We start from the raw sequence: 27,619 nt of genomic DNA, 5'->3' as shown, positions 1-27,619 counted from the left end.
CGATCCCGGCCGATATCCGCCGGGGGCGAGGTTGACCATTTTCCACGCGGCCATTTGTCGCGAGCTCGAACCGAAACAAAAGCCGACAAATGGCACAAGAACAATATTTGTGTATGTTTTTGTGACTTGTCACGAGTTCTCCAACCCCACCGAAAAACCCCGGGCTCGATCTCTTCATTTTCATTCGCCTCCTTTCATCGGCCCCGGAGCCATCCGACGTGCATAAATTGTGTGCGCGCGGCAAACTTTTGCCATTTCGTTTTCCCAGGCTATCATCTTCTTCCTGCCTATCGGCTTCCGGTTTCGTCTTACTTACTCTCCCATGGCAATTCCTAGCATCGGCCCCCGTTTTACTCACCTTTCGATTCGTAAGAGCTTTTGGGGCGCGGTTTGCATTATGAAAAAGCCGGAACGCTGGTAGGCTAGCATCGAAGGCACAAAAAAAAACCCACTGGTTTCAATAAACATTTCTCCCCACGATGAGCTTCGACTTTCGACGACCGAGTTGTACCAAACCGAACGGGCCCACAACCGGATGTTTGGGCCGCTCGCTTCTCGGGTGATGATGAAAATACATGTATATGGTCCACCGAAGTTCGCCACCCCAGGCTTTTCGGGGTTTGCCCATTTTGTTCAATCAACCCTACGGCTTTTCCGAAGTTTTCGTAAAAAACATCCGCCTCATAACACCAGGCAATAACCGACGAGCGTGCGAAACCCCCGGGAAACCTTTCCGTCCAGGTAACATTTCTTCAACCTCCCCCCAAAAATGCCACCACCCACACACCCACACACCCATATATTTGTCTCTCGCTGGGAAACCGAGGGCCACACCGAGAGAAAACTTGTTGCCAAGTTTCGCGCCACCAAGCGGGAAAGTAATTATTGTTGTAAGTTTGTTGTTTTTTTCTTCTTTCTTTTGTGTTGCTGGGCGAAAAATTCAATGAATTAAGGCACGTTTCGGGGTGGGCCGCTCGAACCTCCTGGCTTCGGGAACAATTTTCCCTGCGAACGCGTTTTTCCGGATCAGCTGCATCATGCCGGTGTTTTGGTGTTTTTGGTTAAGGCTTGCCACGGTGGGGACCCCTTCGGAAGTTTACAGTGTTGCGAGTTCCTTTTTTTCTGCACTCGTGAAATGACTTTCCATTTCTTTTCCTTTCTTGCTGGCGTCGTGTGTTTCGCGCGTGTGTTTTCCGCAGCACCATCGCACGTCTTGAACAGCTCGATACTTCCAACGAATTGCCAGATTGGAAGTGAGAAAGATAAAATGCAAAAAAAGAAGGAAAAAACTCACCCCACGTGAATCGCTTATCGATTCGTCGAACACGAAGAAAAAAAAGAAGGAACGAAAGAAAAGAAACACGCCTCCACTCGCGAAAAGTTTTTTGAAGGTCGATAAATTTGTTCCCCATTGCGAGGGAGCACGTTCGGCACATTGTGGGCGTGCAGGGATGAAAGGAAACACAGAGTAGGGAACAGGATGAAAAGCAACCAGTTTCAAAAGAACATTCCCTCAGCTCAGCGGGAGCTCTTGCCCGATCGGTGGCGCCTTCTCGAGCCGTTTGTGCTACTTTTTCAACTGTTTTCGATTACGAATTAGGCCCACCAAGGGCCCCTCTCTTTGGCTGCAGGCTCCCTCAGGGGTGGGTTGCGTGGGAAGGACCACCCACCTGCGCGCGTGCGACAGGGCAGAAATTTGCTGTACGCCCTGTTGAATGCCGCATCGAACGGTACCGCGGGCTTTTATGATCTGAAAACTCACGATGATAATGAACGTTTGAAGCTGTTCGCTTTTGTACGGTGGAATTTATATCAATTGATCTTCGCGTACCCGGGGATTACTGCTTGTGGTATTCGTTTTGGGGATTCGAACGATTTTGGCAGCGTGCTGAATGGTTCTGTGTAACTGGAAATGTAGCTTACGGCGGGTCTTTTGTGGCAAAATGTGTCGCTGTCAATCTGGATCAGCGCACTGCATGAGTTTTTATTATCATATTCTTGTATTTAACTTATTTTATTTGTATATGTCGAATTTGCATTCATATCCTTGCATTTGTGTGATGCCTTGTTTAAGCTAGATCTCTTCCGGCAAATGCAAAACTTTGGCCTTGCATTCGTTCTACCTACAACAAAACCAACTAGCGAAAGTTTGTTCATTTACCGACAAGTCACTTTCACGTTGTTATTCCTGTTTTTTTAACGCACCAAAGAAGGTAAAACGATGCCTTTCCAGACCTAGTTTTTGACGAATAATGATGTTCTGAGGAAGAAGACAGAGGATTCACTTGTTAGTTTGCCATCAACCTAGCGAGACAAATGTGAAAAGCGGATGAAGAGAACTTTATCCTGAGCTGCGATAGATATCTCCGCAAAGGTGTCCTCCACTGGATGAATGCCACCCGAAAAGAACATTCACAAACACGTTGAATGTTTTTTTTGCTTGTTTTTTCTCTGCTAACAAAAAAAATCGCCCAACGCTACGAAAGCGTCACATTTTTCGAACCGACAAAACGCGCCCGCGGTACATCGGTAAAATTGAAACTTTTGTTTTAACGCCTAGCGCACACGACGGGACAAAGGCGCAAAAGAAAACGACTCCTCTGAATGAGCGATTGTGTGTATGCGGGTGGCTGTGTGAAGGTGTGCTTTCCTAACTCCCTGCGGCAAACACGAGCAATGTTGAAAGAACGGAAGAAAAATAAAAAGACTAAACAAAAAGAGAATGTGGCGAAAGAAGTAAAAGAATGAACTCCGAAAAGGACAAACTTTTCGCGCATTCATAATGTGCTCCGTTCTCACTTTTCCCAGCGCTACGATCGCTGATTTGACAAGCAATTTTTCATCGTTCCCACACAAGAGGCCCACCCCGTATTTTCTGACTCTCGAGAGCCAAAAGCCCAACCTTTACCTTTACATCATGCATCGGTATCGGGAGGCCTCCACTCCACGCGAAGAGCCGGTTCCGCCCGCAAAAACACCCGTAGTTAATTGACGTTTCCGTTTCCTTGTTTGCTCACTCGCTTATTCGTTGTCTCTTTCTCTCTCTTTCTTTCATTCGTTCCCGGACAGATTAAAAGTGGACAACAATGGAGGCGCCTGGTGCCCGAAGCACATGGTGTCGCGCGGCCTGAAAGAGTACCTGCAGATCGACCTGCAGAAAATGCACGTCATCACGGCCATCAAAACGCAGGGCCGCTTCGGTAAAGGCCAGGGCCGAGAGTACACGGAAGCGTACGCGCTGGAGTACTGGCGACCCGGGTTCACCAAATGGAAGCGATGGAAAAACACGCGCGACAACGAGGTAAGTACACACGGGTTCTAACGGGATAAATGGGAAGTACGAGAGGCTCTCACAATGTGAACCCTTTCGTGCATGATTATCACACCTGCCAGATAATGCCAACCATTTCTTTTCCACCCTGTTTCTTTTGTTGTTGTTGTTGTTGTTATTATTCACGCCACAAAACACACTCCCTTGATAAGGGCGAATCCTTACTACGGGGAGAATCCTGCTAAAGAAAGTTGCTGTCTGAGAAGGAGATGGGCGGCCACCATTTCAGCGCCACTCGGCCTGGTTTTAAATCATTAAATTTTTTTTTCGAGTGGGCCAACGTACAACCTGCCAGCGGGTTTGCTCGTGGTCGGGAAAACCCCGTGACCGGTGAAAAGCCTTCCGAAGCGCCCAGTGACTGTGAAAAATTATTTTCCACCCTTGCGGCTGGGGTTTGTGGCCTTGGTTTCAGGAAAATCTCGCTCGCCTCTAAGCTCACGCGCACCGAACGCACCTTCCCTCGGGAAAATGAGGAAAATGGACGAGGAATGCGCTGCATGAAGAGGAAATAAAAGCCACCACTTCAAAGCGACAGCTGCTCGTGGCATCAAAAGCAACCCCAGCGGCCCTTTGAGGTCGTTCGCTTCTCTCTTTTTCTCTCGCTTTACTCGCTCGCTTGTCAGGTGCAGCACGATGGTTGCAGTAATTATGATTTTGAGTCGCGAACCGCGGCTACTCCACTGTCGAAAGGTCACGGGTGGATGGATTGCAGTTTTGTAGTGAACAGCGAGCCAAAATTCCACTCAAAATGGTGTAAAGCGCGAGCAAGATTTACGTTACAATAAATATAACATCGCCTTTTTGGGTGCTCAAGCTCCATACTATGTATGCAAGCACGATAATAAATTGCTTCGTTAGATTGCGTTCGAATGGCATGTAACTTAGGGAAAGTTCCTTTTTGTCCTTGTTGGCACTTGGGACAACTTTGTTGGTTTTTAATTTCGTTGTCGTAGAAGTGCTTTTAGTGTGCATTGTTTCACTTCACCATTGTGTACGTCTAATGTGTCCAATGTTATCGCTTTTAATTAATGTTCCTCTTTTTTTTCGTGTTGCACTTCGACAACCAAATTACCTGGCCTGGGAACTCCCTCCCAAAACCTCGTGGATGTCCTGCCTACACACCACTTGTAGCCGCCTGTTTGTTTTGTTAGGGAATTTTACTAATTCAAACAAAATTTAATTATGGCTTAGGATAATTACCAGCTTTCGCTTGCCAAAACAAAACCCCTGAGTAGTTATTCTTAATTAAACCTTTGTGCCGAGCGTGGAAAGCGTCCGCCCAATCCAAACGGGACAGGTTTTTTCTTTATGCCCCCAAAAATGGGCTTCGTTTGTTTTTCAAACAAAACAAAAGCCCGGAAAAAAGAAACACATGCACTAATTCAACTACTACGGCACAAGTGCGCGTTTTCTAACCAGAATTGGGCCAACAAAGGGCGGCTAAGCAAAGGCTCCGTCGCGAAGCTCCAAAGCTTTTGCATTGGCAGGAAACTTTCGTAATTGTTCTGCAAACGACAACCGTTTGAAGCGCTTGAAACACCCCAAACTCCAAGTTTCCTTGCCGGCGGTTAGCAGTTAATGGATGGAATTTGGGAAAACAAAAATACCACCGGGCGGCGAAAACCAACAGGGGGAAAAATCGTTCCCCAAAGGCCTCCGAGGCCGGTGACTTCCTTCCCTTTGTCAGGATCTTTTTCACGCTTTCCCGTTTTAAACCTAGACACACCAACACACACACACAATAGAAACCAAAACCCCGCCCGAAGGAAGCACAGCCGGGAGCTGACGAAACGAGCGAATTTGTCATAAATTAACAAGTGAAATTCAAATTACCTGAATTTAATTAGCTGATGTTTCTGACGTTTCTCCGTCAGCATCTTTGGTCGGAAAGAAGTGTTCCCCTTTAGCAACAGCTCGTTAATAAAGCTACCGAGCGAAGGTTTCTTTATCATGGGGAAGGATATTACTTTCTCCAAATGCTCCCTTGAAACCAATCGTACTACAAACACTGCACGAAACTGTGACAAGCTTTGGTTGGAAATCGCACAATACGGTTTTTTTCTTCCAATCCCATAGCCAATGAATTGTAATAGTGTAATGTTTCGCTGGTAATATCTCATGCATGAGTACAGCATAGTTCCTTCCAGCACCAAATGTCTGGCGGGATGGTAGAATCAGTTTCGTATGAAATATAATTCAACCTTCCACCATGATTTCTCGGCTCCATTTCCAACGACTACTGGCTTGCGAATTGCTTTTCCACCGGCACTGGCACAAATCAACACACACACACACACGCGCGGTGCTCGAGTGCGGAATGTATAATTTAACTTGCTGGTTTTGCTGCTGAAATGTTGGCTCCTGCCACACCGGCTGCAACCCACGAGTGCATTAGAATTTCTGATCCACTATCTTGCGGCAACGGTTCTTCGCTCCATCGTAGTCGCTTTGTCCGTTACCTCCGCCCAAAATTCATTGCGAACAATGTGCATAAGTAAGCAAATCAAACGGTACCGGTACTCGTTTCAACATAAATTCTCTCCCCAATCCCTCGTGCCACTCAGCAATGAATCTTTCATAATCTTCAACTGCTGCTGCAATGTGCTAGCATGTCCCAGTGCGGGTGGTTTGAGAAGCAGCGAAAACAAACAGAATGAATGAGGAGGAAAAAAAAGGTGGAAAAGAAATGGAGAAAAAGAAAAAAAAAGCGCCAAACAATGGGTGGACCTGTGGCGTACTTTACATATTTTCCACCAAATCACACGTAATTGTATTCCAAAAACTCACCCACGCTACTGTCCTTTCGTCCCGTTGCAGATCCTGAGCGGTAACATCAACACCTACAGCGAGGTGGAGCAAGCCCTGCAACCAATTATATTCGCCACGAAAATTCGCATCTACCCGTACAGCCTGTACGACCGGACGGTTTGTCTGCGCGCCGAAATCATCGGCTGCGAGTGGGAAGGTAAGTGAATGCCGCCTAACGAGCCGTATTATCCTGTTCCTCGGGTGTGAGCGAAGAAAAGGATCCACTCCTGTAGTCGGTCGGCTGATGGAGGAGGGTTTTGTGTCTGTGTGGGTGTGTGAGTATTTTTACTTTTCCTCCCCATGATGGTGTGACATTATGATACACGGTGGAACGGATCGTCCCGTGGATTTGTAGCCGAGTATCAGCGTGGGGTGAAAAGCCGTACGATGAGTCCTTTTCACAAGTCCGTTCACCTTTGGTGTTTTGTGTTTCGGTTGTTTCGATGATGGTGGAGTATCCTTGCGCCAAGATGGAAGACGGTACAAGGACTCGTCGTTGGTTCAAGGACTCGTTGGCAATCACAACATACGTATCGTTTGTTTGACTCGAGTGAACATAAGTCAGATCGTTCGTGAGAGTGTCTGTACAAGCACAAAGCTGTCAAGCATTATTTATCATTCAGTCGGTTGTTTGTGTCCGTGTGCGTATGCAGTAGCTTTAATTTCTCACGATGAACGCATCAACCGGATTAGCAAATCGTTTCTAACGCATATTGATTGCTGTTGATTGTCTTAATTTTTGTCTCGAAATCGTATAAACCCAGCATGGCCTGCTTCGATTAGTTCGACAATCCTTCTGAACCGAAAAATCTCAGCCCACTAGATCCGTCTCCGAGAACGCCAAAATCAATCAGCACAACGTGGGTTCTTTTCGCCAGAAAGGACATCTCCCCCCAAAAACCCGAATCTCTCAATTCGATTGAAGTAGTTCTCCCCCGAGCCAAACCACCTTTCAAATACCCAATCCAGTTTCTCGGTTCATTAACTGCGGGCGAATTAATTGAATCGAGGCGTCAAAGATTTGCTCCCACAATCCGTTTCCCACGCCGTTGATTGTTGTTTGTGATTGCGATTGGGCAAACAAACACGGTTGGTGGCTCCGTACCAGACGCCAGCGGTTCTTGCCATGTCAGGTCAGAGGTTAGGAAGTCAAAAACACTCCCCTCAAACCACCCGCAATGCAACGCAACAATGTTTCGTTGACCTTAAAGCGTCTCGCTTCAAGCGTGCTTAAATATGCCAAATGGTTTGGTTTGAAATTGTCCTTTGCAGACCCGCTCAGTCCCTCAATACACTGTTGATTGGTTGGATCTGTTGCGAAGTGACGTGTACCCGCTTGCAACAAACGTCCCTTTTTTCCGGACGACGGACGGTTCTGAAGGGTTGTAAATTAGTCATTAAAATATTTCCGTTCCATTTCGCCCGTCCCGTCCATGCCGTCAGTTACTTTGAGAGGTGACACTGTCACGATGGGAGTGCAGTGATGTACGATAAAAAAGGAAAACCCCAACACCATGGTGCTCCCGAGAGAGGTCGATCGAACGACTCACCAGGGCGTAGATCCTGGCACCCGGAAAAAGGATAATAAATTACCCATCAACATCTCCATCCATCCATCTATCATTTTATGTCGAAAGGCTTGGTGGTCTTTCCGTTGGCTGACCCCGCGTTTTAGCTTCCATTTTGCCGACGAATCGCACAAGCTCTCGAGGTCTGACGGTTCCCTGGACATACGGTGCCGCTTAATCGGCTTCCTCGGCGATGACCCCATTAGGATAATTTATACGGCAAAATGGGGATGAGGAAAAAAATACGCGAAAGAAAAGCAACAAGAAGCGAAATAAAAAGAACTCATCCTCGCTCGTACGGAGCTCGTGCTACACGTGATACAAAAAAAAAAATGATTGGTAATTTATTTAAAATTGCATTAAACAAATTACGATCCCATCGGCTAGAGGGGCTATGGGTGAAAAGCGACCCGTAAGGATATCGCTTCCGTCGAATCGATTTCTCGAGTGCTTGCAAAGCGACTCGAGCGAGGGAAAGTTCTGGCGTAGTAGAGGTGACTGGAATGAAGTGAGACCGGTACAAATGGAATGCAAAATAGTTGACTACCCTCTCGTCGGTCGTTGGAAAATGCTCGATCCCCACCATGGCAAAGGATGGCATGCAAAAACCCTCTCGGGTGGGTGGAATCAGGAGCACAGACCGGTGGCGTATCTATCTGATTTTCTGCCTCCGTTCCCGCGCTTTTGATAAAACGACGAGCTGCAAACTTTGACGAACGTTTTGTGCTCATAATTTTAGTGCAAAAAATCCCTGCCCACCCCAAAAAAAAGCCACCAACGGTCGGTGGTAGGGAGCCACGGTCTGGCCACCTCTTCGCCACCCACAAACCCACAACCGAATGCAAATTTGATTGTCCTCCAAATGCAGACAATGGCAGAAAATGGGAAACATTATCCCGGTCGCGTTTTGGTGAGCCCGTTGTTCGGTGGCCCCTTGCCACCCGATTCGTTTCCCCACCCCAACGAGTCCTGTCTGGTTGTGGTTGGCAAAACAACACACGAAAAGAATCGGTGGACTGGGAAAACGGACTCGAGTTGGTCTGGCGACGGGTGCTGGAGGCGAATATTCTACACAATAATCGAACGCCGGTCGGCTTTCCGGGAATGTGGGTGTGAATGAGTATGCGTGTGTGTGTGTGTGTGGACTGGCGGTGACGCGGTTGATGGTTTTGGGGGCTTTTGCCACAAACATTATTGCGCCCTTTGACACCTGTCCGGTTTCCGGTGCGAGGCGGAAAATGCCTTTTCCATTTGATGTCCTTTTCGGTGCGATTGTTTGGTCGGTAGTTTAGAAGAAAAGCTATTGAAATTGACCCCTGTTTGAGGTTTTTAATAGGTGTTTTTGAAGCGGATTTAAAAAATGCCCTTTAATTCAGTTTCCTGTAGATAAGCGACGTGAACAAAACCCCCGAGTAAATGTTACATGAAGTGGTGGAAAAATTAATCAAACTGACCACCTCTAGGGGGACCGATGGTGACGCTTTTATTGTTGCTTGTCTGACCCCTCTCCTGCCATATCCTAGTGATCGATGGCTTTATTATTAGACGCGTTGTTGGCGCAACATCGGGCCGACCTTCCGCTGATGGCGCCGATCCGGATCGATACTGTCTGCCTGCGGACTGATTCCGGAAGCCTTTAACTACCCCCGGGTTTGACTTTTCAAATGCCCGCAATTTGCCCACGTCAACCACAATTAGTTTTTAATGCCAAGCCTCGCAAATCGCCACCCACCCCCGGGCCGCATTTCATTAGCATTGATTGTTTGTTATTCAACACCTTCATGTGTTGTTTTTTTTTCTGTTTTAAAGCCAACCCATCCCGGGGGCTGAAATTGACACTTTACGGGATTAGAACGCGATCAATGTGGCCCTTTGTTTACGCATCCCGTAACACAATCTCCAAGCAAATCTACTCCCGTTGCCACCCAATTGATTAATGGGGCCCCAATTATTGAGAAATGTTTCACCCGCGCCAGCGTTTCTTTATCAACTGCTGGCACCGTGCAAACCCCGGCGCTCGCCTTTCGAGAGCCCATATTTTATGTTTTCATAAGTGATTTATTGCCTCCGACCCGATCATTCGTAATCGTTCGCACGGAAACAAACACAAAAAATCTGTCCCTCGCACAGGCCGATTCATCTTCACCCGGCACCGATGGAGGACGCAACAAGCACAAAACAATGCTGTAAAACCGGCCTCAAATATGGCTAAACACACACGCACAAATTGTTTATCATTTCCTCCAGTATGAAAACGAAAAAAACAAACGCTAGAAAGATAGATCGCTCACCATTCGAGAGGATACACCAAGAAAGCAAACACCCAGCCTCCCACACACCGAAAAGGCGACCCCGACCTCAAAACGGTGCTCTCGGTGGTAGCATCAAACGGTCGTAAAGGGGAACAGATTTTCCCATGCCGAAAACATGCCACCCAAAAATATGTTGGGGAGGATTTGCCTCCACGCGGCCGAACGTGAAACGCAGCGAGACACATGGGTGATGTTGTTATTCCGAGTGTTTGTTTACACTGCGGCCGAAGTGTGCCTTTGTGGATGATGTTCGCCGGGAAAGGTTGTCTTCGTTTTTTTGTGCCTTTGGTAGGGTTTCAGTCCGGGAGGTTTTGTATCAAACCCGACTATTTAAAAAAAACACTAATAGAAGACCCTTTCAATCGACGTCGCGCACACATATGGTCACCCTGCGTGGTCTTCCGCTCTCAGCAGGCCAACACCGGTTGTACAGTGCTTGGTTTCCATGGCGACCGTCGCATTATCGTCGTTGCTACACAGGCTCCATGCGCACCATTCCAATTAATAATCTGTTTAATATCGCACTCCAACTAATTTGGAACCGGGCCACGTTGGACGTGGCTTAAGCGTGGCGTTTATCCATGTTCTAGCGTTCTGCTTGTTTCGGGTTTTCCGGCGCGTTCTTCTTCTCCGATTCCATTTTTTTATATTCATCCACGTCGCTCCGCTGCCGTTGCAGCAATCTGGCACCACCGTGACGGGGTGTTTTTATTGTGGTGGTTTGCGGGAGGGATGGGTCGCTTTTAAAAATGCTCCCATCGAGCCAGCTAACGACCATCTCGTAATTGGCCATCGCCGACAAGCGGTCCCACGCGCGAACCAGCCGTCCCGATCCCGCGGATGCAGTTGGACACAGATGGCGCAGTGAAGACCGCTGTCTGTCTACCTCGAGCGCAGACGGGGCTGGCTTTTACGATTGCGAATTGATTTTCTTATTTGATTTGCTTTTCTCCCTCGCTCGTGCCGCTCTGGAAACCGACGAAGGGGACTCCAGAAGTGGTTGATAATTATTTTAATGATGGCCGGTGAAAGAAATCGTCGCTGTATATAACGCTAGAAAGCCAATATTTGCGGCAATATACACGAATTGGATGCGTTCTCGTCGCGAGAAAACTTACTGAGCGCACTTTTCGTGCGGCTGCACATTCGCAGTGGCAGTAAAACAAACTGCAGCACGTTTATTCTCAACCGATGCCAGTTTCTTGCTGCACTATTGCTTTTGAATTCACTGTCTATGGATAATACCTCTTATCGTGATAGTGAAATAAAACTCCCTCAAAGTGCGATAAAGTTCTATCAATTAAATCGATTCACTTAATGCGACAATACACCAGCGCCTAATGGAAAAAACGCGACATGCGACATCGGTTCCGTGCATTATCAAGAATCGAACCAACGGTATTCATTAATAGCAGCGATTTGCGTGTTTGTATGGCGTCCAGAGGGTGGAATTATGGAATTATGCTGCCCCTCCGGAAAGAGAGTAAGAGAGAGAGAGGGAGAGAACAGGTGGAGCAATAATTACGCTTCTCCACCCCAATGCCACCCGACATTGCATTAACGGAATAATACTAATGATTGTGCGCAATTAACATTAACGTGCTTCGTCGGTGCATACTTTATTCATGTCTCCCTCCACGGGTCGCAGGACACCGGATTCCTTGGGATGAACAAAAGCACCGAGTGTGCGTGTGTGCGATAATCCATTTGTGATCGGTTCCGATAGTTTCCTTTGGCGGCCGTTTTACCCCACACGAACGGCTTGTACCTTGACGATTGATGACATTCGCCGGATGCCATTTGTTGATTATGTGGATGCGCTTGCCGGCAAAGCGACGTAATATTTACCACGGCCACGTTCGACCGGGTTGTAATTAAATACTGCCCGAGCTCTGTGGCGCCATGTTGCGTCTATGTGCCGCCATTGCAGTGCGTTGACATCTTTATTGCGAGTTTGGTGCTCGCGCGTTCACGTCTTACGCCGTCGAGCCCTTTTGATGTTTGCCTTTCACGCGTTTCTTGCAGCAGCCGTTATTTTTTGTTTTCTATTGCTCCTCGTTTTCTCTATGAGCCGGTTCTCCTTCACAGCTCGTTCCCGGACGGTTGCAATCGAGCCGTTTGATTTTTACTCAACGGACGATTTCCTTATTGACAAACGATTCTCCACGGTTGAGCCCACGGTTGGCTGGGAGCCGTAAACAGTCGACGGCTAAGCGCACCACGTTATGACTGCTGCACGAATAATCGAACCACCCTCTCTCGGTCCGACGCCACGTAATTAAATCGTCTCACTCTGGGGGGTTTCGGTACGAAGAAAGCAGGTTCAATGACCATTGGTAGTGGGTGAGGGCCAGTCTGCTGAAATTTCCACATGAACCAACCTGGGGACCATCGCTATCGAAACATCAAAGTAGGCCCAGGAATCCGTATTTCTTTTACGTAACGTGCCTGCTAAGATGCCGTTGCGTGAGAGTAAGCGAGGTTTCTTTGATCTTCTTACGAGGACCCTTCGGCGGTAACTGCATTAGACAGGGCTTATCTTGCTTGCGTCTTTAAATATTCAAGCGAAGCGTTTTGTTTGGTGCTTCACTCCGGCAAGTAATGAGTAATGGCATCAGATAACTTACACGCCCTGCTGCACGTTACACGACCCTTGCGTGGGTTATTTTTGGCGTGGAACACCTGCTCCACCAGCCGGGTTTGATGGTTTTGATTAAGGAATTGTCAATTCCACTCGTCAAATGGCGGCTCCACTAGCCCGAAAGGACGCCCCGAATGGTAATCCGTCCACCAAGACAGGATGCAATCACATTCCACCGTGGTGAGAGAAAATAAGTCCCCGACACACACGGCACCGGGCGTGAGGATTCCATCATCTGTCACCACGGTCACCGGTTGCTGATGCAGGATGCAGGACAAAACAAGGATTACTCCTCACCGTCCCAACCCAACCGACCGGGCTGTGAAGCGATCTCGAATAAGGGGGTTCTCGTGTGGTGTCCATTGTACGGTTTTGTCTCGCCATGAGCGGCTTTCAATCGCACGTGGAAGCGTGTGAACGTATGTGTATTGTATTCGTGGGTGTTTCCTGAGGCCATCCTTTGTCCATTCGCCTCTGGGTGTGCTCTACTCTACCCTCGCCAACCCCCAGCCGGCCGTATGTCATTTCAAAACTAATCTCGGGTGTCGAATCCCCTGAGGCCGCAGAAGCTTTCGCGCGCCGGAAGGCATTTGTCACCTCGGAGGTGTTGGCGTTGGCGTCTGCGTTCGTTTGTTTTTTTTTGTTGTTGCTTTCGTTCATTTCCTACCAGGGTCAAGCGGGGTGTGCGTGTTGTTCCCTTCGGATTCGCCCTTCCACCATTAATGGCGGCAACGTTACAACGCGAGCTGGCCAGCTGGCGAGTGGAAATTGTCACCATCGTCGGGGAAAACGCAATAAAAGTTGATAATGACTCCTGGGATCGGTGGGACGCTTCGGGTGCGAACGGGCTCGCAATATGGCGCCGCACCCGGAAAGGACCCATTCCGTTGGTCCCTGGGCTGTGTCGGTACCCCGGTCGTGTCGTCGTCGTCGTCGTCGTCGACGGACACCGGTGAGCTTATTGCAGTGGCGCAAATTAGATTGGCGCCTTCGTCGGTGCGTCCTTGCGGAGCGAGCGATGATTATGCCCGCTTCCTCGTGCGCGTTCACCATTACCGGGTATTTGTTTGTAATTTTCCTTCCATAAAGCCATCGTGGAAAAGTTGATAAAACAGCCTGTGTGCGCCACCGCACACAGTCAATCAAGTCCGCCCGCCAACGCAACGCGATCGTGTCGGTAAACTTTTTTTAAGGTTTCCGTTCGGTACCCATCCACCCTCGCGGGGCATCGATTGAAAGTTGTGCGGTTTTATGATTCGCAACGTGCGGGGGTTGCAAGTTCGTTGGGGTGGAAAATAAGCAAACTTTGGTCGCAACCCAACTCGCCGCTAATGAGTGTCCGCTGCATTTCGCTGCACTTGGAGTTGCCGTGCGCATACTTTCAGCCAGCGTGTTTGCCCGTGTTTTCTGCTTCACCGTCAAACTAATGCATCTTTCGTTTTTTTCTTCTATTTTCTTTACTTCTATTTCACAGAAGGCATCATCTCGTACAGCATTCCCAAGGGCGTCATCCGTGGTGTCGAGGTCGATCTGTCCGATCGTACGTACGATGGCGAGGAGGAAGGCGACAGGCTCGTCCACGGACTCGGCCAGCTGGTCGACGGGCAAAAAGGAGCCGACAATTTCCGCATCGATATACATGGTTTCGGAAAAGGTGAGTGTTGATTTTTTTTTCAATTTGTTTCCTTCAAGTTCACTGACAGGCGAATAGAGAGAGCTTTTGCAGAGTTTCTGCAAGACGAGCTGCATTACAAAAATGGTCTCTAATTGGCGTTTTTTTTTGTTATCACAAAAGCATATCAACTGAAAAGCTTAACCACCCCTGCACAATCCTTGAACGAGGTCTTTTCTCAAACAGCTTTCTCATTCGTATCGATCGAAATTCCATTCCATTCTGCCTCACCATAGCAGTAAAGGAATCCTTTCTTGTTGCTCCCCATCCATCACACAAGAACGCAGCCTACGGGTGGCTAAACGTTGCAATAATTTAAATTCTGCTCCAATCGAGCCCTTTGATCAGCAGCAGCATCAGCAGCACCAACAAACGGCTCCGACTGCCTTGCCTCATCGAAACGGCAAATAAAAGCTCAGGATCACTTACAGACGCTGGCGCACAGCACGAACGCCCGGTTGCGGTGAAGTATTTGCGCTCGTATTAAACACTTGCGCTTGTGTGCGATTGGCAATAGCTCGACCCCTCGAACGAGAAGAGGCCCTTCGTGCTGCCGAACGCAAACATATCACGTACCGTTTCTTGTGCAGAGCTTTCTTGCGGTGGCAACCCCCTTAAGAAAAACGCCAAAGCACGCCTTTCGTACAGATCTTTCTTTTTCTCTCTCTCTCTCTCGCATCAAACAAACACGATCATGAGTGTGAAATCGGTGTGTGTGGGTGTGGGTGGGTGTATGTGCCCATGTGTGATTGTTTACCGGGGGGTTGCTTGAGAGGGTTGGTTTTTGCAGCCATTCGACCGATCAAAAAACCCCGACAACAGGGCAAGGACCTCGCTGAAGGACCGTTTAATTTTTCTTCCAACACTCCGAAACCACCCTGCTCGATGGCTACTCGAGCGGAATCTTTGCTAATGGTTTCTTCCACTCGTTCCACATTCCGGGAAAATGTTGGGGGTGGCCATAAACACACACATACACACACAGCTTCCTGAGTTTCTTCGTGAGCCAGAGAAAGAGAGCGCTTGTGAGGTGGTTGGTTTGTGCGAATTTATGCAAATAATTCTGTATCTACGAGTGTGTGTGTGAGCCGTTCTCCACCTCCCCCCCCCCACCCTTCGACTTCCGTTCTGGAGGACAAACACAAAGCACGGGGATCCGAGAGGACAGTCGGGGTGGCTTTTTTGGCGCTCTATTTGTTTCGAAAGTTAATTGTTTCCAGTGAAACACTCGCAGCATTCCGTTCAGTGGCCAACCGAACCTGCCGGCGAGCAGGGCAGCAGCTTCTGCTGCTGACACACGCTCAAGTATGTGAGTTTGCACTTTCTCCCTTCATGGTGTGGGTGGGGCAGGGTGGAGGGTTTTGCCAATTTCCACCCTCCACCAGCACCTTGTGGCAGAATGTTTATGGAAGCGCCAGAAAGCGGCCCCGGTGCTATTTGCGTGCACTCGAAGTTAGCAAACTGTTTCTCGATCAACAGAATGCCATTCCTCGGTGGACCTATGGAGGTGGGTGGTGTTGGTGGTGGTGGTGGAGGTCAAGAACTACCCTACGTCCTCCGGAGGGAGGGGGGGGGGCATGCAGTTCACCACCCACCGGGTGGCGTTGAAATGTTGCTATTAATTACCTTCAAGTTGATAAATTTTTGCACAATTCCTTCGTCTTGGGCGGTGTGTAGTGGAGTACTGTGGGGAAGGGGCAAAAGTTTTTCCAAGTAATTTCCACCATTTGCTAAATGATGCTTGCAAAACACGCTGCCGGTGCTGCTGGAAGCAAACGGAGTGCATGAAAAATATGGCCGCCGGAACGGGAAATCTTACGAGTTCGTTTCGTACACTCGTTTTCCGGCTCGGCACACAGGAACCCGGAAGCGCAGGATTACTTCCGGTGAAAAGGTCGAGCATACCGAGTGTGTGTGGTTTTGCTCATTTCCTTCGAAAAAAAAAACTCCCCCACCCTTCGACAACATGGCGGCTTTCATCGGAGCATCGAAAACCGACCACCGGCTGCCGAGTAATAGTTGCCGGAAAAGATTGAACTTATGATTGCTTCTGCGGCTCGCTCGTATGCAAAAGCCGAAAGCTGCACACCGAGAACAACTCAACCTTCCGTGGGATCGGTGGGAATGCAAGGGATTGCGTTTTAGATCCCTTTCACTTGGGGGGTCCCAGCCTGGGACCTCGACGCCGAAAGACAGCCGTCAACTACAATCTGCATAATCAATAAAGCTTAATAATCCCACCACCCTGGGACGAGTGGTACATAATTTGCGCCCCCATTTCCACCGAGGTCCGAGGCGAGTTCATCGTCGGGTCCATCGTCGGGTCTCTCTCCGATTGCCTGGTCCAATGCAAAGTGAAACCCTGGGAAGGCTGGGTTTTCTTTCACCCATTCGAGCTGCCTTTCCCGGAGATGTGCACCGTGATGATTGAGGTTTTGCGGACGAAAGCAGCTCACATGCGGATCGAGCATACGGTTCCTGAGACCACCGATGGCGTTGTACCGAGCTCGATCGGTGGTTGGGAAAATGACAAAAACCGCTCAGGTTCGTTCGTGTTCGGTGCTTCTCAAATCCGCCGCTTGCACGAACCACCGGCCAGGGGTTTGTGGTTTTTGTCCAAGTCCGAGTGATTCTCTCGCCCTCGCTCCGGGAACAGGAACCGAATTGGATCCCGTCAGGTTGGGATCTGTTTTGTGGTTTTCCTCTTCGTAATCTATCCACCCACGGGGAAAGGATGGAATGGGATAGAACGAGAACTGTGGGGCCCGTGCTTTCCGTGCAACCTTTAAAACCATTGTGACAATAATTTTCGATTAAATGAATATAAAATGACCGGCGAGATCTGCAATTCAAAGGCATATTTTCTATTCAAGACGCAGGACATGTGTGTTGGTTCCCCTCACATCCGGATTGCGCCATCCTTGCCACATCGGTGGAAGGTGGAGGTTAAATTAATGCATACATTTACCGGAGTTGCCCGAGCTGCAAGTGCAATGCATTACACCGTTACAACCCGTGTCCCTGGAGGAACTTTGCTCTCTAGGACCGTGGCGCTTTTAAAACGTTCCACTAAAGCTTGAATAATTTGTGAAAGAAAACCCGTAACGCTGCCAAATCCTGGGATGGGGTTGTCCATCCTGTCTCTGGCACACACGCTAGGGATTTTGAGGAGGGAATGCCACAAAGTCCCTTCCCGTTCCGGGACCGGTTCGAGGGAAGTTTCACCGAAAGCGCTCATCACCTTTGCGGCCAGGAGGGTTACTTTTTCTCGATCTCTGGTGTGGCCAGGGTTTCATTCTGTGCTGGCTTCGTTCGGTTTCCGAAAACCGCACCATTGACGGGCGGGTAGAGCTGCCCCAAGTCTCGGAAGGGATCGTTTTCAGCCCCAAACATGCAACGTGGATCCTTTCGTGGAAGCGAGAGAGAATTAGAACTAACCTGAATGTGTAATTACGTGGTAGACAATGTCTGTTCTTCACTACAAGAGCGCAAAAGAGCTCTTCTTTGGGGTATCATGTTGACTTTAAACTTTTATTTCGCTCATTCCGCAAAGGAGTTGCCCTTCGCGTTGGTGTGGCTCAAGATATTCGAGGGTGGAAAAGATCATCCACATCGCCTGGCAAATAAATACTGTTCACCTAGTTAACTCATGCAAAATAAAAGCTCAGCAAAACCACTCGACAGAGGTGCAAAGAAAAAAAAACTTTTGCGAAAAATCCTCTTCCTCCCCAAAGTGGCAGAAAATCCAACTCGCTCGCAGTTTTCGGTCATAATTTGCTTCCAACTCGCAGGGTGCATTCTCGATTGGCACAATTAAATCCTTTCTGCTACCTTCACAACCTGCCAAAAAGCCATCCCATCAGACCAAATATTTGTGGAAAAGCTTACCGTTTGGCGAAGTTCAACCGAGGGTGCAATTAATTCCCGCACGCTCGAACCCGGGCCGGGGTTCTTCGACGAGGCTTATCGATATAAACCAGCAAATTATGATTCACCCACACTACGCCACCTGGGAGGGGGGGGATAGGAAATCAAGAGCGAAATCAATACCATCATCTAAATCAATAAACCTCCTCGCACGTATTTCCGCTCGATTCTTCACTCTCGCTACGCGCCACCAGGCGCCTCCATTGTGAGGGTAAATATCACCAGGCGCACCCGTTCACATCCGGCGTCGAGGGCGAGACGGTTTCGTTTTTCCACCAGACTACCGTTATCGCTCCTTCCTCACAATAACGAGCTGTTGAGATGGATGACGAGACGCCCTGAGACTGAGGCGCCCGTTCATCATAAGCATCCGACGACGGGAAAATGCTTCGAAAAACTCAAAAGTCGAAAACTTGTTCGACCTTTTACGAGCGATACTTGAATGCACGACCAAAGAACCAGCTGCCAAGGGCGATCGAACGGCAGAAGACGCGCCCGAAAAATCTAATAATGGAAATCATTACTCGTGCCTTGGCCCGGAATCGAGAAAAGCAACCGGCTGCTTCTGCAAAACCGAGAACGTCGGTTGTTGTCGACGTGGAAACGCTCCTGAAGGAGATTTTATGCAAGAAATCCCAATCCCCGACGAGTGACGCTTGAAAGCGAGCGTCTCGATCATCCACCGGTTGTCGCCCTTTTTGCTGGTGCTGAAGTTTTCCAGGCGACAAAAGGGGAACCGGTTGAATGGTGTGGCATGCCCCGTTTTAATCCCTCGCAATTACCGTGAAAAGATGATCGGTTTTTCGGGCGAGACATTGGAACTGAGGGAACCCGTAACCTGCTAAAACATAACCGGGCTGCGATGGAGTGCTGGAAAACCCTTCTTTCAGCATGAGCACGTTCACACGGCACAAATTTATTTGGTAAAGCAAATTTTATCGATTTTTCAATCCCGCTCGTTATCGTTACAGCGGCACACGGTACGAGCCGAACGAGTTAAATCGCGCCACGAATGGAGAAGGTCACAGTGGGTTTTGTAGCAAAACGAACGCGCGGATATTAAAACGATCTTACTGCGGGTGTTTTGATAGCTGTTTCGGTGACTCTTTGTTTGCTTCTTCTTTTCTTCTGCACGATTCCCCCTAATTTCTTGAAACTTTTCTAGTGCCATTCTTCTTGCCTTTGCACAAAAGGGGACGCATTTTTCCCCTCGGTTTCACTTTCAACCGGCCGAACGAGGGCCACGCACACACTCGTTAGATTCGATTTTCCTTTCCGGTGGTTCTGGCAAACTCCGCAGCCAGAGGATGGACGGGGAATCCATTTCGTGTCCCATTAAAGAACGATTCTTTCGTTCACCGCAACGTCAGAGCAACGATGCCACAAGGAAGGTTTTGAAAAACCCCCATCAACAATGCGGCAATGCGTCACCGTAGTCGATTCGTCTTCCGGATGGTGGCGTTTCGAAGGTAGCAAATTAAAATATGATATCGGACCACTGCATCAGCAGGACAAACCCTGGGCGAGTGGACGAATGGACACGGAATAAATCGTTCTTACAAGAAACATTCCCCATCCGTAGCCGATCGGAAAGAGCTGATTGGAAAACGTGTGCCCCTTGCGATGTCCAATGTCCGGAATGGTGGTTGTAAATGTTAAAAAGCGCACGTACGAGTCCTTGTCCTGTCTGGGCAGGAGAAATGGAAGGATTTGCTGCAAACTCGCTCATCGTTACAAATAAGCTAGTGCAGGTGCTGTTTTTTTTTCACTGTATTTGCATAGCCATGGCAATGAGCTGCCGAAAGGGACGCTGCACGTGTGTGGCAGCAAATAGGAATCCATATTCAATCCGCAGACGGAAGCTCCTGGTCGTTCGGATCGGGAAAAGCAAGGAGAAAAAGAAGAAATCCTTGCTGCCTAGCAGCGACGACCGCAACGGACCGTACGACCATCGACTCGAAGGATACGGTTTGTGGTGTTCTGCGAGACACGGGAACAATACGAGCCACGGAGTACGGAGACATGCTTGGTGCTCCGAGAGTGCTTTAAATTGGTGTCCATTTTTTCGTCGTTCGTCCTTTGGCTTTCACTTTCTTGCCCGTCGTCGGCATACGCCAACAAAAAAGAAAACACGCACCCATCCTTCCGACGCGTCGGCACTCATTCGTTAGCATGCCCTGGCTTCCGGTCGACCCGTCGTGTAGCAGTCCACCGTGTTCCGGGTTTGCTTTCTTTCGCGTCAGTTTCTCCTTCCTATTTTGGGGAAAGGCATCAAATCACACCCCACAAGAGGAAAAAAAGGGTGGTGAGCAAAGAGAAAAAAATGAAGGAAATAAAAGGCTATAGCCTAATGGTGGCGCGAAGAGGTGCCCCGGCCAGGGTGCAAACGATTTGTGACGCGCCGGAACCGGAACCGGAAGATGGAACCGTCCATTAGCGATGCCGCACTGTAAAGGACGATGGTGGGCTTGACAGAGAGAGCGAGAGAGAGAGAGAGAGCCAGCCGGTCGTTTGCCTTATCGTGTAACAATCTCGATGCGGTTCGGTGTCCTTATCTTCGCTGCGCATGAAAACCAACCTTTGATAGGGATTGTGGGTGTGAGTAGGTGGTATGGGCGAAAAAAAGAAAACCAAAAAATACACAGGAAGTGGAAGTGAAACCGGCTCGCTTGTGGAGACGAGTCCACTCGTGCCCACGGAGCTGTCGTGCGATACACACCCGAAAGGACATCATTATATTGAACCAACAGAGCAACTACTAATCCAGCCAATCGATGGCACGATCCGGACACCCAACCGCCGCTCAATGGCGGGCAGTTGGCAAGGATAGAAGGACTCTATTTTCTTCTTTCAAGAGATAGAGCGATCTCTCTCTCTTTCTCGATTCCGAGAGGGAAAGCCTTCGAATGGAATAGAGATGGTGCTTTAAACTTAAAGTGCTTCAGAATGTCCTTCCGTTTCTGCAGAAGCGCCAGCACCGATGCAGGAATTCATTTCGAGCAAAATCGTCCTTTTCGCAGTGCAAAATCAAATGCGAAAAAAGAAAGCCAATACACACACACACACACACACACACACACACACGGGCATAGGTTGGAGTTTCAATTTCCGAAACCCGTTTCGGGTAACGCACCTTCGCTTGCAGATTGAATCCGTTCGCACGACGCCTACCATTTCCGGGTTTCGCTTAGGCTACCGTTGTTGCCCCGATGGCAGGCCCAATCTCATTTGCTAAGCCCGCACCATGCCACACGGACAGAAGGCAGGATCCCGATCCTGGTCACATGACGATGCGCACGGATCATGAATGAATAGTTCCGGATCGGTGCGCCTAATCGCGTTGCATAAAGTGCGCACTGCATTTCGCGCCCACTGTCCTTATCGTTACATCCTGGGAGCGAGGCTCGCTGTAACGGATTGGAGGTCCACACCCCAGTTGGGATGGAAAATCAACGACGCAAGGACGGGGAGAAAATCTGTTGAACATTTCCGCCGGAATGGTTTTTGGGCGGACGCGTCCGTATTCGTCCGTGTGCGGTTCGTCGGCGTGTCATCGGCTACCGTTCATGGGAATTGTGTCCGCAACGGTTCGGTTCGCCCGATGCGCGATGCCCGTGGGATATTTTCCGGAACACCGGGGCAACAAATAAAGCGAGCCCCGGAAATGCTTTTGGCCCGCAAGGCGCGTTGCGAAAGTGGCCATTTCATCAGCACCGATGAAGCGCTTGCTGCTTTGTTTCGGGTGCTCCTGTACCGTTGCCGTGGGGGAGAAGCTAGTTTTTGTGCGTTTTTGGAAGCAGGATTCACTCGATTTTTTGTCCTATCTCGTGCGTCCGGTGAGCTATAGGTGCGGTTCGTAACGCCAGATGGACAAAATTCGGCAGCTCGCAAATTCGTTGCTGGCAAACTGATACGGGAAAAGACGTAAGTTAATGTTTTAAAACAAACCGTAAAAAGGTTGTATAAAATTCCTAAAACGATACATGCGATTTGGGAAGAGCCGATCGTCACTTTACGCAAAGATCACGGATCGTGAATGCACTGCCACTGTGGTGACAACACACTCGCTGAACAATCATCGATTCATGCTGCTCCTGCTGCAACTGCTACTGGTTCCGTGTCCCGGGGCCGTTTCCGGTTCGATTGCTCGATATCAACGACCGGAAAAAAAAATCCCCCCAAACGTAGCTCGTTTCAATTCCACTCACGGGCTTAGACCGGCCAGCCAGGTTGCTGCTGCTGCTGCTGCTGCTGCATGCATACCGGCCAAAGTTCCGGTAGAGGTGGAAATTATTATTTTTATCGCTACCGGCTGTTGTTGTGGCGGTTCTGCATATGCTGCACCGGAAGCTCGCTCGGTGATCCTGCGTATTATTCCACGTGGAGCGGACGTGCTGCGTGGCGTGATGCTTTTAACAGTCTGTCTCTGGCCATATGTGAGTTTGATTTCGCGTTTTAGATGCAAGTTGGGTTTTGCCAATTCGTGCTGATGAATAAAACATCGGCAGGTTGACAAAACCAGCTCCAGCTGCAGTGCAGAAAGCGATGAAAAATGCTTCATTTTTCGTTCAATTCAGCGATCGGTCAGGCATGATGGATGGACTTTTCTACCACTTTTTGACGATATTTTCTAACACTATTTAACCATTTTCGATCCACGCCCGGTTTGGTGTGCTGCGAGGTAACAAAAAAACTAAACGAGCGCATAATTTTCTTAACACTTGTTCAGCTCTACCTCAGCGTGGCCACTGCCGGAATGCAAACAGCCAGCAAATTACCTGCCTGCTGCCTGGTCGTTGCCTTCGCCTTTGGCAAACAGAAACGAGAAACGGCAAAGAACGGCGCAAAGTTGCGCTTCCCTACGCTTAGCTTCGGTGAGCCTTACGGGGTACGGGGTTTTTTTTTTCAAACATTCCTACGCTTGAAATGACAAAGAAAATTCCCCATCCCGTGCCAGCCCCTGATGGGTTCAGCGAAACCGTCCGGTGGGAAAATGTCTGTTACAACTGCACTGCACAAACTTCCACTGCTAACCCACTTATGTTTGCACTGAATTAAAAATATTTCCCGGAGATAAATTTAATGAAAAACAAACACCATACCTTCCGCATCGCTAAACCCACCAACCGAGGCGAGTTCCGTCGCGTGGGGTGGGTGGGTGGTCGACGAGAGAAGCAACAGAAAGGACCTTCCCTTGCCGGGACTATTGCCAGCGTGTCTGCGGGAGTGACTCCGAGTGCTCGTGGAAATTCCTTCGTTCTCTCTAGGGTAGGAAATTGCTTCTTCTTCCATCAGCTCTATCTCCTCTTCCATTGCCAGTGTCTTATCAGACGACGGGTTTTTGCCACCCACCAACCAGGGAGTGGGCGGATGAAGCTTTCCTACCACCACCATTCAGCCATTCGTTGTCGCGAACGCGCGGTGGAAATTCACGCTGCTCGGTTTTCCTCTGCCGTTATTTAGCTTGCCATTAATATCAGATTTTGTCACGGACGAGTGATAACTTTACCATCTTCGGGAAGCCCTCCTTGTGTTTGCGTTTGCGAGCATGTGTGTGTGTGTGTGTGTGTGGGTGGGTGTTTCCGAACGAGGAAGAATATTTGTTTTGCTTGAAAGTAATTATCAATTTATGAGGTATCTTTTCCCTCCCAATGCTGCTGGGACAATATTATTGCTTCGCGATGTGCCGCATCTCTCGGTGGACGGATTTCCAACCGGAAACCGTGTGACATAATATCCGACCACCCAGAAACCACCCACACGCTCTCCCTGTAAGGCAAACAATCGAGCGGAACCGAAAAAGGAGTGCAGTGATTTTGCGCATTTCCGCTCCTTTCGACCCGGTTGTGCAGAAATGTAATTTGTTTTCCACACCGGGCGCATGTGTGATCTTGAACAAACACAGTTCCGACCGGACCAGGGGGAAACCGTGTCCTTCCCGTGGGAAATTTCGGCAACCAATGAAATTTGAACGCGAGTGCGTGTGTCGTCCGGTTGGTGGTTGATTTTCCTTTCCCACCTCACCAAGGCGGGTTTACATTATGTTGACAAAATGCGTATGCGTAGGAAGGAGATGCTTGCGTCCCCGGGAAAATGGAACGAAAACAGAACGAAACACTGAGGCACCACGCGTACGCGAGCATTAGAATGGCCACCCATACGACGTGCCATTGCCGGGGCACGTGACGAAACAAACGCTTGGTTGGGTTCACTTTTGGGGTTCAACAATGTGCGGCAGATTTCGGAGCTTCTGCAAAAACACTCGATTATTCGGGCGGGCAAGCGCGCGCGTGTGTCGCTGGGAAAGCTGGAAAAATGGGAACCAAAACACGGGGCTTTTCGGCCCGGTTCCTGGCAGGAGACGAGGACGAATTATGGGAGCGATGTTTATTGTTCCATCCGTAATTAGTTTGCTTTCCATTTATCATACATTTTAAGGAAAACGCGCGCGTAGTAACACGCGTAAGAACGCGTTCTCGCCTCATGAAAAGCGTGGCGTTTTTTTCGCATCGTTTTCACCACAGAATTTCACTCGTTTGGAAAATTAAAAAAAATGTATTCACCCAACGTTCACCTTTAACATTCGTTCGCCAGCTTGTGGTGAGCTTCAGGGAACAATGGTTGGCTTTATACCTTTGATTTAAACCTCTCGTTGCACCTGGCTTTTAAGGGGTCTTTGGCTGGCTCTCTTGTTGTCTTTTTTTGGTGGAAAGTACCTATTCCCGTGCGCCGTGGCCCGTAAAGCGTAACTTTAATTTTCACCCTTCTATGGCTCCCGAAACGGCGGTGAGCCCTGGGGGATAGGATGGCATGAAGAATGGTATTTGGTAAAAGTATTCCGTGTATTTTCTTGCCCTGCCTGACGTCCAGCCTTCGGAACGTCCTGTGCCCCGCTCTGGGGGTGTGTTTTTAGGTCCTTTCGGTTTTCCTTCCCACCGTAAAGCTTTACGCTTTCGTGCTACGGAAACCCGCACGAGGCAAGCGACTCGAAATGGGGAGCAAAAAATCTCCTATCGAACTTCGGAACTTTCACGTCCGGAGGCGATAACAAAAAAAAATAAGGAAGAAGAAAGGAGAGAGCCACTCACATTCCGGTGAGCATGTTCTCGTAAACTACGGTCAACACTAAGCTTTCCGTTCCACCAGCGCTTCGTTCCCGTTGAGGTTAGAGTGCTGGTGCCTCGGGAAAAGCTGCCCAAAAAGTAGCGCTCAACCGTTTTCCGTGCCGCTAGGTCAGAAGCGAAGCACCGGAACCGGATCGAGACGCCATGGAAAAGCGGAGAAACCGGAACGGAGAAAAAGGTCAAAGATCCCGAGCCGAGCCGAGACGGAGATGAAAAATGACACAACGAAATCCCTTCCGGGGTGTGAGTAGCGTCAGCCGGTTACAGGGTGGCGTTGCGATATCGAACTGCTGTTCGAAACGACCAGTTTTGGGCATTTCGCGTACGTTCCCCAGAAAAAAAAGGTATCGGTGACCGGGTACCGTCGAGGTCAGCCATATGTATTATGAGCACGGAAAAGCGGGTTCAAGTTTTGGCGCCTTTCAGCGTTTCAATTATGGCGCCAGGAGAGAGTCCGTTTTCACGTTTCCACGGCCTACTAGATGAGCTGAGACTGTCGATTTGGCATACTAGATGGGGCGAAGTAGCGAACAAAAAAACACTTCGCTGCCGGCGCCATCTTGTGAAGGCGCCTGCTCGTTCCGCACACTTGGCAGCAGTCCATCCGCGGCGTGGAATTGGATTTAAAACGAAACGATGTAAATTCAACCCCATCACCGGCAACTCCATCATCATTATCACCATTATCAACCCCTTTCCGGGATGAACATGTGAATGTGTGTGAAAGTGGTGCTCGCTCGTGCAAGGATATCAAAATACGTACCACCACCAATCGCCGGGTTCTTTGTTCTTTGTGCCTCTCGAGAGGCTCCTTTTTTTTCTCTCGCTCCAAGGACGGCTGCACTTGACTCCGAAAGGCAGCCACCCGCGATTGTCTGCACGCTAGATACCCGGATGTTTTTGGAATGGCAACCCGGTTCTACCGGCGGTCTCGTTTCCCCGAACTCGATTTAAAGCTTCCTCCAGCCGGGATAAGGATCCGTGCAATCGCATTGTCGGCGTTTGCGACCCCGTACCAATGTGCATGCTGGTGCAGTTGCATTTCAGAAGCCTGCACACCTTTCGTTGTGATGCTGGCAGCACCAACCGTTGATCTCTCCCAGGGAATGCTCCATGGAACCGTAGCCACCCTCCTCTTGGTTTTTCCACCCTCGTTTCCTGGCACACACCACACCGGTTACGGTTGAGGATTTTATTCGTATTTCCGTACGGATGCCGGTCCACTTTGCTCTCACCTCATAGGTACGCCAGCATCCCGATGGTGGCCAGTGGGAGGGCGAGGTGGAAAAAAGGAACTGAATACCTTGAAAGTATCACATGTTGTAGGAACATAAATTTTAATATGCTCACCGGGCCTGCTACGCCCCCACGCGCTTGCCTTCTGGCACCTTCTTATGGAGATTTTTGTACGGTCCTTTGCATCCACATTGTGCTCACTTGGTCTCTCTCTCTCTCTTTCTTTCTCTCGTTTACAGGATACGACTGGGTTGGTTGGCGTAATGACTCACTCGGATGGGCTGGCAAGCCGGTGGAGATGGTGTTCGAGTTCGACTCGGTGCGCAACTTTAGCTCCATGGTGCTGCACACCAACAACATGTTCAGCAAGGACGTGCAGGTGAGTGTGGGTGGATTTTACCATCCTTTCTTTCTTCCCTTTTTTTTCGGTGTTGTTCCGTTGTACGAACGCGGTTGAATTCCGGTGTCGACGCCTCGACGCGGTCGCGCCCGCAGGTTGATCGTCGAGCAAGGACATCGGTGTCCTTCGCACGGCACCACTCGCAAATGAAGGTTTTCTGATGACGATTTTAGTGTTTTTGTGAGCGCCTTTTTCCGAAGGAGCACGAGCTCGGCGTTTGTTTAAATAATTCTCCACCCAACCAGGTCCAGTTTTTGGAGGTGGAGGAAAAAAAGAGAAAAAAACATCACACCCCCAAAAACGCACTCGGCTTCTGTTTGCGGCAAAAAAATGGGCGGCCCGGTTAAAGGACCGCGTAACGTTGGAAAATCATTCCCGATCCCGTCATTAAAACGGGATCGTTTTGCTTATTTTATACCACGGGATGGTTGGAGGTTTTTTTTCTTCTTCTCGTCTCTTACATCGCTCCCGAATGAGGCACAATCAAATTAAACAAATCGCGCCAAACGGCCAGCAGGGAGACGAACCGCGACATCAAAGGGGCGTCAGTAAAATGGGCGCTTAATATTTAAGCGATTCTAATGCGAGAAAATGAACCGC

At 49.2% G+C, this 27,619-nt stretch overlaps 1 protein-coding gene across 1 annotated transcript in view; it reads left to right on the top strand.

Moving 5' to 3' along the window:
* LOC128722841 (discoidin domain-containing receptor tyrosine kinase B) overlaps window positions 1–27,619 on the top strand; it is a 102,529-nt gene that overhangs the window by 40,161 nt on the left and 34,749 nt on the right. Inside the window, exons 3-6 of the mRNA XM_053816523.1 lie at window positions 3,070–3,301; window positions 6,149–6,296; window positions 14,135–14,314; window positions 26,859–26,998. Coding sequence (XP_053672498.1) covers window positions 3,070–3,301; window positions 6,149–6,296; window positions 14,135–14,314; window positions 26,859–26,998 — 700 coding nt within the window. The remainder of the gene's footprint in view (window positions 1–3,069; window positions 3,302–6,148; window positions 6,297–14,134; window positions 14,315–26,858; window positions 26,999–27,619) is intronic.

Source organism: Anopheles nili, chromosome 3 (assembly GCF_943737925.1).
Source record: "Anopheles nili chromosome 3, idAnoNiliSN_F5_01, whole genome shotgun sequence".
Taxonomy (NCBI): domain Eukaryota; kingdom Metazoa; phylum Arthropoda; class Insecta; order Diptera; family Culicidae; genus Anopheles; species Anopheles nili.
This window is presented reverse-complemented; position numbering and strand designations above follow the sequence as displayed.